The following is an 18,708-nucleotide window of genomic DNA, read 5'->3' on the forward strand; positions in this document are numbered from 1 at the left end:
AATTTAACACCGCCTACAACATCGCTAAAGAGGAACTCCCGTTCACAAAATTCAAATCACAGATCATACTAATGAAGAAGAACGGACTGAAAGTCAACCCCACATATTCCAACGACACTGCGTGTGCACAATTTGTGGGAGTTATAGCAGACACACTCAAGGGAAAGACCGCTGACAAAGTCGCACACGCCCCCTACCTCTCATTCATGCTTGACGGTTCCACTGACAAATCCACCAAGGAGTGCGAGATTATATATGCCCGTATCGTTGAAAATGGAAAACCGTGCAATATTCTTATTGGCCATATTGAGGTTGAACACGCCCATGCAGAAGTTAAGGAGTGTGTCTCATTTCTGTTTCATATAGCTAAATGATAATAACTATATGGAAAAATGCTCTACAGGTTAATTATAAATTCCTTTAGAATAAAATTATTTGATGCCATCATGCCCAGGTATCTTAAAAAACACACACAATAACGTGCGTGTGTGTGTAGAGGGAGAGAGAGAGAGAGAATATAAATATTCCATGTTATGTGCTTAATTTAAGGCGTTTATGCTGCAGCCAAGAAAGCCTTGTGAGAACTGGGCGGAAAAAATTGTAGCCATGGGTGCAGACGGTGCAGCTGTCAAATCTGGGACACAGAGGTGGAGTGATAGCCCTCCTTCAAGCAGAGATTGGGTCCTTCATTGTCCCATTCCACTGCATGCCACACAGGTAGGTTCCCTTTTACCATATCTGCCATACATATTCATTCTCCAAAGTGTAATTAAAATGTAAAAAATATATATCTATTTTCTGTAAAGATTGGAGCTAGGGATGTTGAGGGTGCAAAGAGAGGTCTCCATGATTGGGCAGGTGTATGACCTGTTGCACCTCATCTGGAAAACATACCACCTAACCCCTAAATCAATGAGGGAACTCAAAGCACTTGGAGCTGAACAGTCACAGTGAATGCACCGAGTGGAGTGAAAGGGACCAGGTGGCTGCCCCATGTGTCCCGGAGTTTGAGGACCTTCCTAAAACCAGGGAAGGATGGTAATTCCTCTGGCCAGTTTACAGCCGTGTATGTGCACATGGAGCATCTGGCAGGTGCCTCGGCCAGTGCAGATAGCTGGCAGAGCAAAGAAGGTAAGTATTATCTTATCTCAGTGTTTTGTGTTGACAGTATAAATCAATTATTGAAAACATTTTAACTTTGGTGTTTTATGAGTTGAGAATCAGAACTACATATTTGCAGGTCAAAGTCAGCATGGAGGATGGGACATGTGGCATTTTGCCACTTCCTGTCAGACCTTTTCTCTTCCATCAGCAACTTCAGCCTGCAGCTTCAGAAAAACAATGTAATCCTACCTCAGGTAAAGAAGAGAGAAAAAGGAGGCCAGGGGATTACTTTTATATTCCCCTTAACATGTTGCTTATATTAAGAATAAAACTGACTTCCCAGGCTGTTAGTGGCATCGAATCTCTCTTGGCTACCATAGAAGCCATGGCAGCTAGCCCCAAACCTGATGGTAAGCTGTCTGAGTTCCTTGCAGCCATGAAGAAGCAGCGCCAACAGAGAGGAGGAGAACCTGGGGCTGGGACGTTCAAGTATCAGGTACACAATATACTCTATATAAAATCTAATGTATATTTCATGTTAATAAGATATACATAGCATTTTAATTTTGCATGCTTCACAGGATGTCACGCTTTCTAAAGGTGAAGCTGCAGAGCTGGCAGAAGGTCAACCAATCAGCCAGCGTGCTCCCAGACTGCAAAGAGCCATTGTGCTGACCTGTGAGTCCACGGTGAAACACCTGAAGAATAGATTTAGCAGCCTACTTGGTGAGTTGTTGTATTTTAGCATTATATCATAGGCACAATGACATGTTTAGAGCACTATTGAGAGGCCTAACCTTTTTCTGTCTGTCTTTTTCTGATAGAAGAGAACACAAAGGATGCACCAACAGCCAAGGCAGTGAAGTGTTTCAATGTCTTCAGCCATGACTCTTGGGCAGATAATAGGCTGGAGCTCCTGAACCATGGTGTGGAAGAGGTGAACTTTCTCCTACGACACTTCTCCACTGTCCTGGACAGGTGAGTTTTTCGTGTGCTATCATATTTATGTTGACATAATAAATTAAATCATGTTGATACAGACCTCCTTGTTCCTGCCATTCTTCCATCTCATGCCAGGAATGGCTGCAGCAAAGAAAAGGCCAAAGAGGAGTTCCAACTAATGAAAATGACGATAAACACATCATTCAAGGACAAAAGCTATCTTGGACTGTGGCAAGTCATGACGACAAAAGAGCCCTACTGCTCAGACTTTGCGGTAGGCTCTGTTATCTGTAGTATCAAAAATTACATGATCATTGTCACTGTTGACTTGGTGATTTGGAAAGTTGGTTTGATCACCACACTTTGTCTTTTGCAGAATATCCTACACCTGGTCAAAATCATGCTGGTGCTCCCAATCTCTTCAGCAGTCTGTGAAAGAGGCTTCTCGTCAGTAAACAGAATCAAGTCAGATGTTAGATCAAGCCTGCATACTGAAACTGTTGAGGACCTAATCCGTATTAGTGTTGAGGGGCCACAACTGGAGGACTATGATGCCAGGCAGGATGTTAAGCAGTGGTTCTCCCAGGATAAGAGGAGCAGGAGGCCTAACTATATGAGCTGGTCCCTAGAATGAGATGAATTGCAGGGAAGAAATTAATGCTGCTTAGTTCAAGTTCAGTTTGAATTAATTAGCTTTAAGTTTATAAGTTATTTATTACGTAGTTTTTAAGTTACCAGTAAGTTCGATGTTCAGAATGTTATGTTCAATATACGTTTAATAACGTGGAACAGTATTTTTGTACTGCGGCTCATGCAGAGAAACTTGAATTCAGATTAAAATATTTTGCAAATATCAAGTTTGGGTCATTGTCAATCTTTAACTTTCATCAACATAACATATTAATAACACGCTATCCAAAGAAAAATATGGCGCTACCTAATTTGTTTTGGTGCTACTAAATGAAAAGCTAGGTGGCACCAGTGTTACCTGTGAAAAAGTTAGTCTGGAGCCCTGCACCAGCACCAACAGCAGTTCCAGCACCAGCAACAGAAGACCCATCACCAGCTCCAGGTCCATCATCAGCATCAGCAACAGAGGCCCTGGGCCACTCTGTAAGAATCTGTTTGACTTTATTTGTATAGGTTAAGTTACATTTGTAGTAGTTTCAGTCGCACTGTTTTTCTAAATGCATCAGCCGTACACTCGGTTAATCTAAATGCATATCATTGAGGTAAGACGCTAGTCTGCTGTATGTTGAAGTAGATTTGTGGTAATGTTATCTACTTGCATTAAAGGTCATTCCAAAAGGACTTGTGGAGCGCTGCTCCTTCCAAAGCCCCCAGAAGTTCATAAATGATCTCCTACATGGGATGTATACCAGGGAATATATGGCAGGCCAGTCATCCAGCAGCTGCACAGAAGGAAAACCTGGCCTAGCCAAACAGGACCTTGTAGAAATAACAAGTAGGTATATAGAAATGAGAAAAGATGTTGGTTGAGTGATACCCTCATTCTCATGCTCATCTTTCGTGTATGTGTTTGTGTGTGTGTGTGTGTGTGTATTCCCACAGATGCTGCAAAGTTGAAGTTCACCTACGTAACTGATACGAACATAAAAGCATTTATACGACAAAAGCTGAACAATGCTGCCAAATTTCAGGAACAATAAATTATCAACTGTTTAAAGAAAGTTAAACTTTTGCTGTTGGAGGGATTGTGAAGAGATACCGACTCCCAACATTTGCAGAAAAGCTACTAGGATTTTCAAAAAAGCGCCGCTTTCTCCAAGGTGAAACCATCAGCAGCACCACAAGAAAACCCACTAGTAGACTTCGTCCTGGCTTGAAAGCAGAGGTGCATTCCTTTTACAGAAGAGACGATGTCAGCGGGATAACTACTGGACGCAAGCAAAGCATCACCCGAGGCAAGGTGAAAAAACAAAAGAGGTTTCTAATGGATACAATGAAGAACCTGCACAGAAAATTTGTTGCAGAACAGGAGCACTTCATTTCCTACTCCCTTTTCTGTAGACTGCGTCCATTTTGGGTTGTACATCCCACTGTCAGATCGTGAAACCTGTTTGTGCAAGATTCATGAGAATCTTGAATTTGTGGTCATGAAGATGTATCACTTGAAACTAATTGAGACAACCAATCTTGAGAGTTTAACCAAGATGATTACATGTGATTTCTCTAACAAGTGCTGCATGTACGATGAGTGTGTGGAATGCAAAAACAAAATTATCCAGCTCCCTCAGTTTGATGCTGTGAAGACAGTTACCTTCCCTCAGTGGGCCACAGCTCAGAAAGAAAGAGAGGACATGAAGGATGGAACCACTGTTAGGTACACATTGAAGAAGCTGGTGGAAGATTCCCAAGGAAATCTGGTGGATTTGTTCCATGCCTTTCTACACAAATTCAAGAGGCACACTTTTAACATAATTCAGCAGTACTGCAGAAAGTTAAAAGAAAACCTGACAAAAGAAGAAGCAATAATTCATATTGACTTTTCTGAGAATTACTCTTGGAAATACAGCTCAGAGATCCAGTCTGTTCGCTTTGGCGCCTCGCAAAATCAGGCCACGCTACACACTGGTGTGCTCTATCTAGGTGGAGACAAAGAGGTCGTGCCATTTTGCTCTGTGTCACCCTCGAAACAAAAGGGTCCTCCGGCTATATGGGAGCACATGGCTCCAGTGCTGGATCATGTGCAAACGAATTACCCTCTGGTGTCTGTCCTTCACTTTCTTAGTGATGGGCCATGCACTCAATATAAACAGAAAAGGAATCTGTACCTTTTCAGTACTGAGCTTGCAAGAAGAGGGCTGAAAGGTGGTACGTGGAACTTTTTTGAAGCCAGTCATGGGAAGGGGGCTCCTGATGGCGTCGGAGGAGCCTTGAAAAGAACGACAGACCAGTTGGTCAACACTGGCAGTGACATCCCTGATGCACACACATTATTCTTGGCCCTCTCAAACACAACCACAAGCATTAAGTTGTTCTTTATTCCGGCGGAAGCTGTGGATCATGCAGTGCAGCAGATGCAAAATCAGATTCCCCCAGTGCCATCTATAATGAAGTGTCACCAAGTTGTGACATATATTCCAGGTGAGGTCCTCTATCGAGAGGTCAAGTCAAGTCAATTTATTGTGTCTCCCAGGGGAGAAATTTGTTTGGATCTGGGCAATAGCTGCATCACATCAGTATGAAACAACATACAACATACAACATACAATCAGTTCATCACATGGGCAAGTGCAAAATTGTTGTACATAGTATTGGCAAATCACAGATACGAAAACGATCAGTAAAAACTATTGGACAAACAGGCTCAAAAACTGTTGTACATAGTATTGTGCAAACAAGCATTCATGTGCAAAAATAGCAATCTGTAAATTCCCACACTCCTGTGCAAATAGCAATCACACCATACACTCAGCATTCATCCTCCTGACCAAAACTGCTCCTCCATTCATACATCCATACCTGTGCAACAATAGCAATAGCAATCCAACCAGGCATTCGATCAACATTAATTCTGGTCTCATTCATTCATCCTTGCATACTCATCTACCAGATCTTGTTCCCTGTGCAGTACATATACCAGGGTTTTCCCCAGCACTATCTTGTTAAGGCGGCCGCCTTAACAAGACTAGGGCCCCGCCTTGACTACCAATGTATTGAAAAAAAAAAAAAGTTGAAAAAAAAAAAAAAAAAAAAAAAAAGTTCAATTACAGCAGGGCGCTGGAACTGTTCTTTGCACAGCCACGCAGAATTGCATGCACTGATGCCTCTTGTCAGCTGTGCCGCAAATAAGATCCAAAACAGGAACTGTAAATAGTTGAATTTGCATACAAAAGTTAAGTGTATTGTCCATTATTTGTATTTAATTTGCACTTTTCTTTAATTTTATTTTGTAGTGTCTGCATGTTTGCACAACATTTGTACCGACTGTTGTTTATTTATATGGAAATAAACAGTCGTTTATTTCATTCATGCGTACTGGCATCTTTGAGCAAAATACCCCCAAAATTGTTGGTGTTCTACAACACCACCGACTGCTTACCACCTTGACTGAGACATTTACTGGGGGAAACACTGTATACTATAGTATAGTATATGTACTGTAGTTTATTTACTATAGTAAACTATATAATTTTCTGTAGTATACTATAGGTTACTGTAGTAAAACTACTATAGTAAGGTTAAAAAATACTACAATATTTAATATAGTATATATAGGCAATCAATCAAGGCTAAATTGGAAATATAATAACACAAAAAATAATAAAGGACTGCTCAGGGAACAGTAATGCCGCACCGGGAGGTGTGTATTTTACTCACCCTATTTGTATAGGAAGGCCATTCTCCTCTTTCATGGTGGCGAAGTGATCATTAAGTAACCCAGGGAATGTTCAGGGAGCATGAATATTTGTCAAAATGAAGACATGGCCAGCAAAATAGTGGCTGAAGTTTAGCGCTACCAGCTAGCCACTCGGTGCGGACATAGTTCTCCTCATTGAAAGTGCGATAACCACTCTTCTTTCACTCCACACCAGTGTTGTTTTCGTCAGGCAAGACGAAAACGAAAATGACGTCGTCAGACCCCTTTTTTCCATGACGAAAATGAGACTAAGACGAACGTCACCAAAGCCATATAAAGACTAAAATGTGACGAAAAATGTAGACATTTTCGTCAGACGAGAACTAGACGAGACTAAATTGTTAGTGAGAGCATGTGAGCGGAGCGGAGCGTGGAGCGGGTGGTGGAGCGGAGCGGAAGAAATAGGTTGGAGCGGGTTGGAGCGCAGAGCGGTTTTAAATTCAAAGGCCGGAGCGGGGATTTCACTCCGCTCCAGTCCGCTCCGATTTTAACTGCTTCTAGCGGCTTACATGTAGGTTGTTCACGTAGAATAGAATGGGTTTCAATGGGAGCATCCAAGCAACCTGATTGGATAAAACGCGTCACGTGAGACCCTTCCACCCCCCCCCCCCCGCAACACTGGCTCGTGTGCTCGCGCGCAGCTGCGCCTGCACGCACACGGCACACACACACACTCATACACTAGAGAGAGGCTGGTGGACGAGTTTTCGTCGGACTAAAACTAGACTAAAACCTTTTGAGTTTTCGTCAGACTAAAACTAGACTAAAACTTTCAAAGATAGAAATGACTAAAATGGGACTAAAACTAAGAAGCATTTCGTCAAAAAGACTAAGACTAAAACTAAATCTAAAATGCCTGCCAAAAACAACACTGCTCCACACGCAGCTGAAGCTTATGCATTGGCCTGCCGCCAGATTTATTCTTTAGCTGCTGCCCATGTGGCAGTATGGTTAAATTTTACTAAATACTCTAAATCTCGACCCTGGCTCCATAACTCCACTTGCTTATACGATAATATGATAAAAAAAAATGCAAACGTGTTAAACTCCCGCTATTTGTTTACGTTGACGTTGATGCTTTCATTTGATTGGTGTGAAGGCTTCCCTTGGCACACTGCTGACTAATCACAGGAGGCTCAGTGTCATGACGGTTGCCTCACCTGATTGGTTAATCCTTTTTTCTCGCAAAGGGATGCCATCCCATGGGACCTACAGTGTGCAATGTCGTGTGGTTTACCTCGTATTCAGTATTTAACATTTAGAGGGGCGCATTTTGAAATGCTCAATGAGACGAGAAAATGTGGAAGAAATGACAGCAACACGGCACGAAAGAATAACCGAAACTGTTAATATAAATGTTTTTATTGGATGTCTAAAAAACAGGGAAGCCTGGGCCTCCGGGAGAAAACGCTACAATTATAATTTCTATAATTGTAGGTTGTAGGCTGGTGATCATTTATTAGCCCTACAATGTAGGGCTAATACATGATCACCAAGTACAACCTACAATTATAGAAATTATGTCAAAAGTAGGCCTAGATGATTCATTTGAAGGATGTGGTGTTTGAATATGTTATTTTGTCCTTGACCCTGATTCAATGAGCATCTGTTATCAGGCCGTAAACCAACAGACCTAGCCAACAATAGGCCATTGGACATAAGCATCTGTCTCGGACTATGACTTAAATCGCCCAAAAAAATTATTGTGTTGTTCTCAGCATGGAAAATGAATACAGAGCCGAAAGGAAAAAGCTAACCGGCCATGTTTCAAACTTTTGAGCACTAAAGTAAACCCAGCTTTGGCCTGTGAGTGGCACTAAAGATTTGAAATCGGGCCCCCAAATTGATATGAGGGTGTCTTTCTTGCGGGTTTGAAATGTTTGGTTTCAGGTCCTATGCTGCCACCTGCTGCCAAACCATAACCTTGTAATGCGTAGTAGCGTAGTAGTTTAGGGAATCAGATATTTTATGATGATTGAATGTGGAAAAGTTGAATATTATAATTTGCAATGTTCATATGCGAATGCATATGAACGCATGCATTCATAGGCTATGTGTGATTCCCTGATGTCCAACTCAGGTTGGATTAATCCTCACACGGTCACATCACACCTGGTGCAATTTTCAGTATCAGTAGCAAGCATACGCAATAATGCAAAGCATCAGTGTTTTGTGATATTTTTGTTTCAAAGATCTGGGGTATCCTGTAGGCTGGTTTTCTATTAAAACACACACAAATGACTGTGAGGTCACAATGCGCTCAATGATAGGTTCGGGACGCTGGACTCCTCATAATGCCTCGTGTCAATCAAGTACCTGCTCAAGTTCATTTTCATCAGTTTCATTCGCCCTTCGACGCCAAGTAGAGGTAAGTCATGAACTATAGCTCTAAGTAGTCCCATTTTATGTCAATGCTATTATCAATCCGTCCCTGGCACATTATTACATATCAATTATTTATTTATCGAAGTGTAAAAGATAAATCTAGCCTACCACATATTGCTCGATTGAAATAAGGTTAAGCCGTGCTCGGGGCGTCGTGGACCTCGGGCCCGCCACGGCCTCTCTCACCTCACTCTCCAAACACCAAAGGGCCTTTGCCCCCTCTTCGAAAAGTTCAATGTCATTTTAGAAAGTCATCTAACTGATTGATAACGCTAACAATTATGTAAGTTATTGTAAATGTTTTTTCACGGTGAAAACACTGATCGATTTATCGGTAATCGTCGTAACCTTCTGTCACCATAACCGTAAAGTCGAAAACCATAACCGTAATACCGCATGAATATACAGATCGGTACAATTGTGGATCGTTGCTGCATGTATTCACGCCATCGCACTTAATGAGGGTGATATCTGAGGGAATGCTGCTGCTGGAGGTGTTTTAACGACTGCATTAGCTCACTCTCTTACTAGCTATTGGCTACTGACGTTTATGTTATGACATGATTCGGTGTGCGCTGTACTCACACTCGTGGTTGGTTCAATTTTTCAGTGATGAACTGTGACTTTGACCGAATTAGTTAGTCTTTATCGACTTCCAATGCAAGTAATGTTGTTGTAAACCTAATGAGACACCGTGATAGGAGCGTGCAACTCATGCCGTTTTATTCTCTTTTCACAAATTTTTCACATCACTCACACACTTAATTTCTTGTACCAGAATTCAAAATTGCATGAGTATGCTTCAGACCCAAGCAGTGGTCCAATCTATGTATGTGGTAAAGACTCAATTAATTAAATAATAAATTGAATATGTTTTATTACAGAGACTCATAGGGAGATTATCGAACAGCGACGATGGACAGGAAGACATTGTTTTCTTTGTGGGCTCAACTGACCCCTGCTTCCATCATGATGGCGGACAGGGAGTCCCACACCAAGGTGACCAGGCTCGTCCCCGCCCCCCCTACTGAGGCCAAGCCCCCGGGCCTTAACCCCCGCTACCCTCGTGGGTCTAGGCTGCCCCGGTTGGCTGTGGCTGAGGAGGCTGAGGGCCAGGAAGCCTGGATCCAGGCGGCCCACTCCGACACCGTGTCCCCCCGTGCACGGGCTCGGGGTGCCGCCTCGAGCCAGGAGACTTCCCCGGGCCGAACCCCCCCAGGTGAAGAAGTTGTATACTTTGGTGTATTGCAAATAGCACAAAAAGTAAAAGTATACAAAAGTTATTACAAGTATACTTTTACTTTTTGTGCTTAATTAAAAGTATGTTTAACGTATGTACTTTTCAAAAGTGTACTTCATAATAAATGTCATTAAGTTCCACTTTAATGTACTGAAAAAAGGTATACTAATTCTGAAATACTTAAAGTGGTATTGCATTGTACTTATAAAACGTGTACTTTATTGTAAGTGTATTGTATGTTGTACGTATGTGTACTTAGAAAAAGTATACTAAATAGCAAAGTAGAAGTGTATTTTAGTATACTTGCAGAAAGTTAATCTCAAGTTGTATTAGAGTGCCTTAGAAAAATTGCAAATTGGTGGTCATTTAGTGTACTTATGTAAGTACACTTATTTTGAAGTCCTGTGTACTACACTATTAAAATGTTTTATTAAAGTGTACTTCATTTCCCCTCATTAGAAGTGGCTGACCCTGACCACCATCGTGGGTCTAGGCTCCCCTGGTTGGCTGCCCCAGCCGCTGGTGCCAACGAGAGGACCGTCCTCCGCCCCCCTACTGAGGCCAAGCCCCCGGGCCTTAACCCCCGCTACCCTCGCGGGTCTAGGCTGCCCCGGTTGGCTGCCCCAGCCGCTGGCGCCAACGAGAGGGTTGTCCTCCGCCCTACTGAAGCCCAGCCCCCGGGCCTTAACCCCCGCTACCCTCGTGGGTCTAGGCTGCCCCGGTTGGCTGCCCCAGCTGGTGGCAGCAACGAGAGGATCGTCCTCCGGCCCCCTACTGAGGCCAAGCCCCCGGGCCTTAACCCCCGCTACCCTCGTGGGTCTAGGCTGCCCCGGTTGGCTGGTGCTGAGGAGGCTGACGGCCAGGAAGCCTGGATCCAGGCGGCCCACTCCGACACCGTGTCCCTCTGTGCACGGGCTCTGGGTGCCGCCTCGAGCCAGGAGACTTCCCCGGGCCGAACCCCCCCAGGTGAAGAAGTTGTATACTTTAGTGTATTGCAAATATAATTAAAGTATACAAAAGTTATTACAAGTATACTTTTACTTTTTGTGCTTAAATTAAAGTATGTTTAACGTATGTACTTTTCAAAAGTGTACTTCGCAATAAATGTCATTAAGTTCCACTTTAATGTACTGAAAAAAAAGTACACTAATTCTGAAATACTTAAAGTGGTATTGCATTGTACTTATAAAAAGTGTACTTTATTGTAAGTGTATTGTAAATTGTACGTATGTGGACTTAGAAAAAGTATACTGAATAGCAAAGTACTTTAGTATACTTGCAGAAGGTTCATCTCAAATTGTATTACAGTGCCTTAGAAAAATTGCAAATACGTGGTCATTGTGTACTTGAGTAAAGTACACTTATTTTCAAGTCCTGTGTGCTACACTATTAAAATGTTTTATTAAAGTGTACTTAATTTCCCCTCATTAGAAGTGGCTGACCCTGACCACCATCGTGGGGCTAGGCTGCCCCGGTTGGCTGCCCCAGCCGCTGGCGCCAATGACAGGATCATTCTCTGCCCTACTGAGGCCAAGCCCCCACATAGACCCCCAGGTGAACCAATAGTACACTCTATTGTAGTACAAATATAATTGAAGTATACAAAAGTTATTCCAAGTATATTTGTTGCTTTAAAGTATCCTTAACGTGTACTTTTAAACAGTGTCCTTCACAGTGGATCTGCGGGACGCCCCGTTGAGCTCCGCCTCCTCGTCCCGGAACGCCGCTGCCTCCGCCCGCCGCCGGGCGCACGGTGGCGCCGAGGCGGACCTCTCTGGGACGGAGCGCTCCCAGTCCGCCAACGGCCAGAGGTCCCAGGCCCCAGGCAGGATCGTCCTCCGCCCCCCTACTGAGGCCAAGCCCCCGGGCCTTAACCCCCGCTACCCTCGTGGGTCTAGGCTGCCCCGGTTGGCTGTGGCTGAGGAGGCTGACGGCCAGGAAGCCTGGATCCAGGCGGCCCACTACGACACCGTGTCCCTCCGTGCACGGGCTCTGGGTGCCGCCTCGAGCCAGGAGACTTCCCCGGGCCAAACCCCCCCAGGTGAAGAAGTCGTATACTTTAGTCTATTGCAAATATAATTGAAGCATACAAAAGTTATGACAAGTATACTTTTACTTTTTGTGCTTGAATTAAAGTATGTTTGACGTATGTACTTTTCAAAAGTGTACTTCGCAATAAATGTCATTAAGTTCCACTTTAATGTACTGAAAAAAAAGTACACTAATTCTGAAATACTTAAAGTGGTATTGCATTGTACTTATAAAAAGTGTAGTTATTGTAAGTGTATTGTAAATTGCACGTATGTGTACTTAGAAAAAGTATACTAAATAGCAAAGTACTTTAGTATACTTGCAGAAGGTTAATCTCAAATTGTATTACAGTGCCTTACCGTACGTCCACACCAGGAGCGACCACGCTTTGGTCGCTCACAAAGTTTCGCTGCGAATATTTCTGTTCGCTTTGATCGCTCAAGTCGCTCATGACGTACAATTCAATTATGCAGACGCATTTAAAGGAGCCGTATGCTTTTAGTACAGACAGCCATATCAAAGAGTGAACTCTCCCATACACTTTGGCCATATTGCCGAGACGGTTTTGCTTGTTGGATAAAGTGCTTCGACAACAAGTAGGACAGTGATTCCCCCCAATATAAAAAACTCCTAAAATGTAGGCTAATTACAACCGAGAACAAAAAACCCTGCGTTCTGTAGTAGGCTAGTTAAAATATGTTTCACTGATCTGCATCTGCAAATCATGATCTGCACTCATTCGTCACACTCAAAACAAATAGACATTGGCGCACATGGCTAATTTGCATACGTGCACAGGACTGGTTGGCTCCGCCAGGCAAATAATGGAACATATCCATCTATCTAGGCCTATCTGTCGATCTATCTATCAACGCGTGTCTAGTTTTAATGTGATGTATTGTGTGTATGTCCAGTCAGACTTGTTCTGTGTGGTCTTGTAGGCTACTGTCCTGTGTGGGCCGAACCACCTAAATGGATTCCCGACGATTTGTGTCGTTTGGTATTAATAAAGACTTGACTAGGCTATCTATCTATCTAGACTATTTAATTAACAATTATTCACCTCAGGCTCCGTGAATAGTGGGGAATAGAGGGATAAAAGAAAATAGATAGATCCCTTGTCATTTATTTAGTTTGTTTATGTGACGATTTCAAAAGCTTTTTTGGTTTTGTTTAAAGCATGCTACACGCGATTGGTTGGTTAGATTGGTGGCATGGAGAGCAAATGAAAATGATTCCCGCTTAAATACGAACATTCTAGATGTATAAATACTCCCGCTTATCATCACTTGGTATCCAAACCACTATGGCGTTTCGATCTCTGAACTGAAAAAGGGTTGGGTAGTACAACACCGGGTGCCCAGTTACAGCCGCGATTAATACTTCAGCCGACATTTTGTTCAGTGAGTGAATAAAGGTAGGTAGGAACCAAAGTGCCTGCCGGTGTTCCCTGGGATCCACGCAAGCGAAGAGCGTCTACATTCCGATTGGCTGTCAGTGTTTTGCCGCTGAAGCGCATCATAGTCATTTGCATAAAGTTAAAAAGTTTTCAACTTTTTTTGGACGCTCTGGTCGCTGCACTTTGGCCGCTGGTAGCGTTGGTCGCTTTGGTCGCTCTTGCCCATAGAAAGTGAATGACTTCCGGCGATTTGGTAGCTCAATTCGCTTCTGGTGTGGACGTACAGTTAGAAAAATTGCAAATACGTGGTCATTGTGTACTTGTACTATGTTTTATTAAAGTGTACTTAATTTCCCCTCATTAGAAGTGGCTGACCCTGACCCCCCTCGTGGGGCTAGGCTGCCCCGGTTGGCTGCCCCAGCCGCTGGCGCCAACGACAGGATCGTCCTCCGCCCTACTGAGGCCAAGCCCCCACATAGACCCCCAGGTGAACAAGTAGTACACTTTATTGTAGTACAAATATAATTGAAGCATACAAAAGTTATTCCAAGTATATTTGTTGCTTTAAAGTATGCTTAACATGTACTTTTAAACAGTGTCCTTCACAGTGGATCTGCGGGACGCCCCGCTGAGCTCCGCCCCCTCGTCCCGGAACGCCGCTGCCTCCGCCCGCCGCCGGGTGCTCGGAGGCGCCGAGGCGGACCTCTCTGGGACGGAGCGCTCCCAGTTCGCCAACGGCCAGAGGTCCCAGGCCCCAGGCAGCCCGCCGGCATCTGACGTTCCTGAAGGCGTGGCGGGCAGAGGTAAGTACGCGTTGAGCCCGTTTCCCCCTGTGCAGGAGCGTCTGAGGAACGGCAGGATCCCCCGGGAGAAGCTCCGGGGCCCGTCCCCCCACCAGGCAGGGGAAGAGGCCGGGCCCTCTGGGAAGAGGCAGAAGAACGGGGGCCGCTGTTTCCCCGACCAGAGGCTGACCGCTGAGTCCGAGCTGGAGGAGAAACTGTTGGATAGCAGTGGTAAGAATGGCATCTCTTACACAAATAAATCAATCCAAAGTAACTCTTCTTTTTTTATAGGATTGAGCCTGCATACCATAAAACTTTAATTATTAGCCCAGGCTTTTATTTGTTTCAATCCCTGAATCTCTGATCCCTGATTTTCCTTTTGGTGAACTGATGCCATCTATTGGCGAAAGTTGGTAATGCTCTAAAATACGTCTGTGATGTTGTCACGCGACCCTGGCAAGGCGCCGGCGTCTAATTGAGACCGGCGTTTATTTTTCAAACGTGTGTGTGTGAAGATGAGCCGGCCCAGGGCTTCCTCAGCGGCCCCCAGCGAGAGCCACCCGGGCCCCACCCCTTCCCCAAACCTGAGCTGGCCATGACACAGAGCCTCACTCTCATCAGCTCAGAGAACTGGTGAGACACACACACACACACACACACACTACACACACTCAGACTTTTCCCCCACACACACACACACACACACACACACACACACACACACACACACACACACACACACACACACACACACACACACACACACACACACACACACACACACACACACACACACACAGAATTTGCCCACACACACACACACACACACAGAATTAGTCGAAGCAATCCGAACTTGTGTTTCATCTGACTGAACTGCTGTGGTTCTGAACGCAGGCAGGAGAAGATGGAAGGGCTCACGGTGCTGCGCAGTCTGTCCCAGAACCACGTGGACACGCTGCTCCCCAGGCTCCGCGACGTCTGCCTCGCCCTCGTGCAAGAGGTAGCTCCCCCTCTCTGGGCCTGCTCCCTGGTGCTCTCTCTCTCTCTACCACGTAACATGGAGACCAGCGTCTGTCACTGTGGATGGGCGTGTGAGTGGGCGGGCGGCTGGGTGTGGACAGTCCGTCACTGTCTGCAAGTGTAAAACTAACTCAATCCTGTCTACAGCTTAGTCTATATACCTTGCTATGTGTAAAACCATCCCCATCAATTCTACACCATAGAACGAGTGGTTGATTCGAAGTGAACAATGTTAGCAAAACACAGCCTTGAATGAAGCGAGGAGTGTGAAACGTACTATAATGTAACGCCTTCATTCATATAGCGCTTTCCAAGACACTCAATGAACCTTTCCAGAGTGAGAGTGGTGTCTACCACGTGTGCGTCTGGTTCTCAGGTGAAGAACCTGCGTTCGGGCGTGTCCCGCGTAGCCGTGTGCACGCTGGGCGTCCTGTACTGCCACCTGCAGCGGGCCATGGACAAGGAGGTGGACACCACGGCCAGGGCGCTGCTGCACAAGGCGGCCGAGAGCAACGCCTTCATCCGGGAGGAAGTGGACGCGGCGCTGGGCCACATGGTGCGGCACTGCACGCCGGCACGCTGCATCAACGCCTTCCTGGACGGGGGTTTGAGGTCAGGGGGCTGCAGGCACACGCACAACGCAGACACAAACACACTGTATTGCGCCTTGTTATGTTTTCTAGTATATCTACCACAGTAACGGTATTGCAAGATCCAATCTGTGATTTATAAAAAATTACAAATAATCAGCGGCAGATGCAAACGCACAACAGAAAAAACACATAACAGATATTTAAACAGGACTTGAGTGTCAAAGGAAACGTTTCTAACATCCTTAATCTGCTTTGGACTGGTAGGTAGGATACTCCAGAGGTCTAGCCGATGTTTCCTTATCTCCATCCGTTGTGTACTTCTGTGGTTTGTGTCTCTTTGTGTGCGTCCTTCATGTTGAGCCTGTGTGCTTCTGCAGCCACCTGAGCGCGGCGGTGAGGAAGTGCGCCGCCCAGCACCTGGCCGACCTGCTGGAAAGGGTGGGCGTGGCCCGCCTGCTGTCCGGAGGGAAGGACGTGACGGACAGAATCCTCCCGGCCGTGGTCAAGCTGGCCCTGGACTCCTCCCCGGAACCCAGGCACGTAGAGCCCCCGGTGGCTTCCTGTGTTGGCTGAAGGCTTTGGCGTGTGTCCAACGGCTCGGTGACGTGCCGGTCTCACTCCTCCCCCTTCAGGTCCTTTGGCCGCCGGATGTTGCTGTTCCTGTCCTCCCACCGGGACTTTGATAGCCTGCTGGAGAAGAACATTCCCACCAAGGACCTTTCCGCCGCCCGCAAGGCGGTCAGTGGACTCAAGGCAAAGGTACGGAAGGCCCCGCCCTCTCGCCCCACCCTACCGCTTGGTGACGGGTCTGGTGAACGTTGTTGTTGTTGTGTTTGTTGTGTCAGGGTCAGGGTCTGGGTGAGACGCCCCAGACCCCAGCCTCGCTTCCCGGCAGTGGCACCGCAAGGGCCTCGACGCTCCAAAGGAAGCTCCCCAAACAGACCATAGCCCCCAGCCCCACCTCCACCACCGCCACCCCGACCAACACCACCACCACCACCCCCAGGTGAGACTCCTCCCAGACACATGACAGCTACCTTGGAAATATGTTGGTGAAAGTGAAAGCCTTATATATGCTATGAGGTCAGCTCCTCTCTCGGGGTCGTGTTCCAGAACACACATGATGGCTTCTGTTTGCAATGTCTCTCCTATATTAATTATGCATTTGTTTGTTTTCTCAACTTGAAGCAAACTTTAAGAATATCTTTTATCTTATTTCCAAGATCATATATATATATATATGTAGTAAGTATGTATGCAGTTTCATGACATTATATTTTGTGGTACCCTCCAGGGAGCCCAACAGCAAGTACAGCTCCAAACCTCAGGGGCCCATCATGGAAGACAAGTTTGAGTACATCAGGCAGCTCACCGCTCTGCTGGAGTCCAAGGACTTCAGGGAGCGCATCAAAGGCCTCGACCAGCTGGTGGCCGACTGCCAGCACAACCCCAGCATGGTCATCCGCAGCCTGTTCCCGGTCCGTAAAACCCCCCCACCGCTCGTAACACCCACTACCTCACACTCGCCCTTATCCCCTCTCCTGGTGGGACTCCCTCCTGTCCCCTTTTTGTTCACCTGTTCCCCGTTTCTCCCCGCTCCCCCAGGTGTTTGACCTCTTCAGAGACCGCCTGCTGGAGTCCAACCGTAAGGTGAACCTGTACGCCCTGGAGGCCCTGCAGGGGATGGTGCGCCTGCTGAAGGACAACCTGTCCGGGGTGCTCAACCACCTGGTGCCCGCCATCGTGGACAACCACCTCAACTCCAAGAACCGCGCTGTGTACTCGGCCGCCACAGGGGCCCTCTGCGAGCTGGTCCTGAACCTCGGTGAGGGCCCGGTGGGGAGCTGTCCAGAACACGGTCCGGTCTGACCACGGCGTTGTCCTTGTTACTCATGTGTTCTTCCCTTGCCCCTCTCCAGACAACAGCCTCCTCCTGGAGCCGTTCTGCTTCAAGGCACGGGTTCTTAGCGGCCAAGCAAAGGTGGACCTGATCGAGAAGGTTGCAGGTTTGTTAATGGCTAAAATGTTTCTTTGTTTTGTTTTTTGCAATGATCAGCACCAAACATACGTATACCATTGTGTGGCCAATCAAGAGGCATCTGATCCGCTCTGCTCTGCCGCCTCCTCTCCTCTGTCTCCTCCTGTCTCCCATTATTTTGTCTCTTCCTTGGTTTCCTCCTCCTTCTCTTCCTCTGTCTCCTCCCCTCCGTCTCCTCCTCCCCCCCCCCCAGAGCTGGTGACGGAGCTGTACCCCCGCCGGCCCCAGCTGGTGGAGCAGAAGGCGCTGCCCCTGCTGTGGGGCCTGCTGGGCCCGTCCAGCGGCAGCGTGCACCGGGCGACCACCAGCCTGTGCCGAGCCCTCCACCATCAGATGGGGCCCGGCCTGCGGCAGAGCGCCGCCTCCCAGCCCCCGAGCGTCGGCAGGGACCTCAACCAGCTGCTGAGAACCATGTCCTGAATAAAAAAAGGCCTAAGGACGGGAACGAGAAGACTCACTGCTCTCTTTGCACTTTTACAGGTAGATTGTGTTTCACTTTAACAGGTACAATTTTCCATTACAATTAGGGCATTTTATCCAAAGCGACTTACATCGGATAATACACACATTGACACACCGACGGCAGAGTCAACCATGCAAGGTGACCGCCAGCTTGTCGGGAGCAGTTAGGGTTGAGTGTCTTGCTCCGGGACACGTCAACACTCAGCTAGGAGGAGCTGGGGATCGAACTAGCAACCTATTACGATACAACTGTTCTACCTCCTGAGCTAAGCCGATCCAAACAGGTAGCCTCTCAAATAGGGATGTCCCGATCCAGCTTCTTGCACTT

The 18,708-nt window shown here is 46.4% G+C and overlaps 2 protein-coding genes across 5 annotated transcripts; both read left to right on the top strand.

The window, feature by feature from the left end:
* The first annotated feature begins 582 nt into the window (after window positions 1–582).
* On the top strand, window positions 583–3,717 carry LOC130388311 (zinc finger protein 862-like). 4 transcript variants are annotated; one of them, XM_056597767.1, is made up of 10 exons: window positions 583–717; window positions 807–1,131; window positions 1,241–1,358; window positions 1,539–1,600; window positions 1,686–1,830; window positions 1,929–2,082; window positions 2,182–2,320; window positions 2,423–3,159; window positions 3,343–3,511; window positions 3,619–3,717. In XM_056597767.1, exons 2-8 carry the CDS (start codon window positions 1,036–1,038, stop codon window positions 2,678–2,680), a joined length of 972 nt encoding a protein of 323 aa, XP_056453742.1. In that variant the 5' UTR covers window positions 583–717; window positions 807–1,035; the 3' UTR covers window positions 2,681–3,159; window positions 3,343–3,511; window positions 3,619–3,717. The 4 variants fall into 4 exon arrangements, with proteins under 4 accessions (XP_056453742.1, XP_056453738.1, XP_056453741.1 ...); XM_056597763.1 differs by having other exon boundaries at window positions 1,241–1,600; XM_056597765.1 differs by having other exon boundaries at window positions 691–1,131; window positions 1,241–1,600.
* Window positions 3,718–9,787: 6,070 nt separating this feature from the next.
* LOC130387910 (TOG array regulator of axonemal microtubules protein 1-like) lies at window positions 9,788–18,338 on the top strand. Its single transcript, XM_056597204.1, has 15 exons — window positions 9,788–9,814; window positions 10,907–11,021; window positions 11,731–11,888; window positions 11,982–12,096; window positions 14,094–14,498; window positions 14,783–14,900; window positions 15,162–15,267; window positions 15,664–15,899; window positions 16,258–16,416; window positions 16,513–16,639; window positions 16,732–16,822; window positions 17,168–17,358; window positions 17,486–17,705; window positions 17,800–17,886; window positions 18,112–18,338. The coding sequence occupies exons 1-15, from the start codon at window positions 9,788–9,790 to the stop codon at window positions 18,336–18,338; spliced, it is 2,382 nt and encodes a 793-aa protein (XP_056453179.1).
* The last annotated feature ends 370 nt before the right edge of the window (window positions 18,339–18,708 follow it).

Source organism: Gadus chalcogrammus, chromosome 8 (genome assembly GCF_026213295.1).
Source record: "Gadus chalcogrammus isolate NIFS_2021 chromosome 8, NIFS_Gcha_1.0, whole genome shotgun sequence".
Classification (NCBI taxonomy): domain Eukaryota; kingdom Metazoa; phylum Chordata; class Actinopteri; order Gadiformes; family Gadidae; genus Gadus; species Gadus chalcogrammus.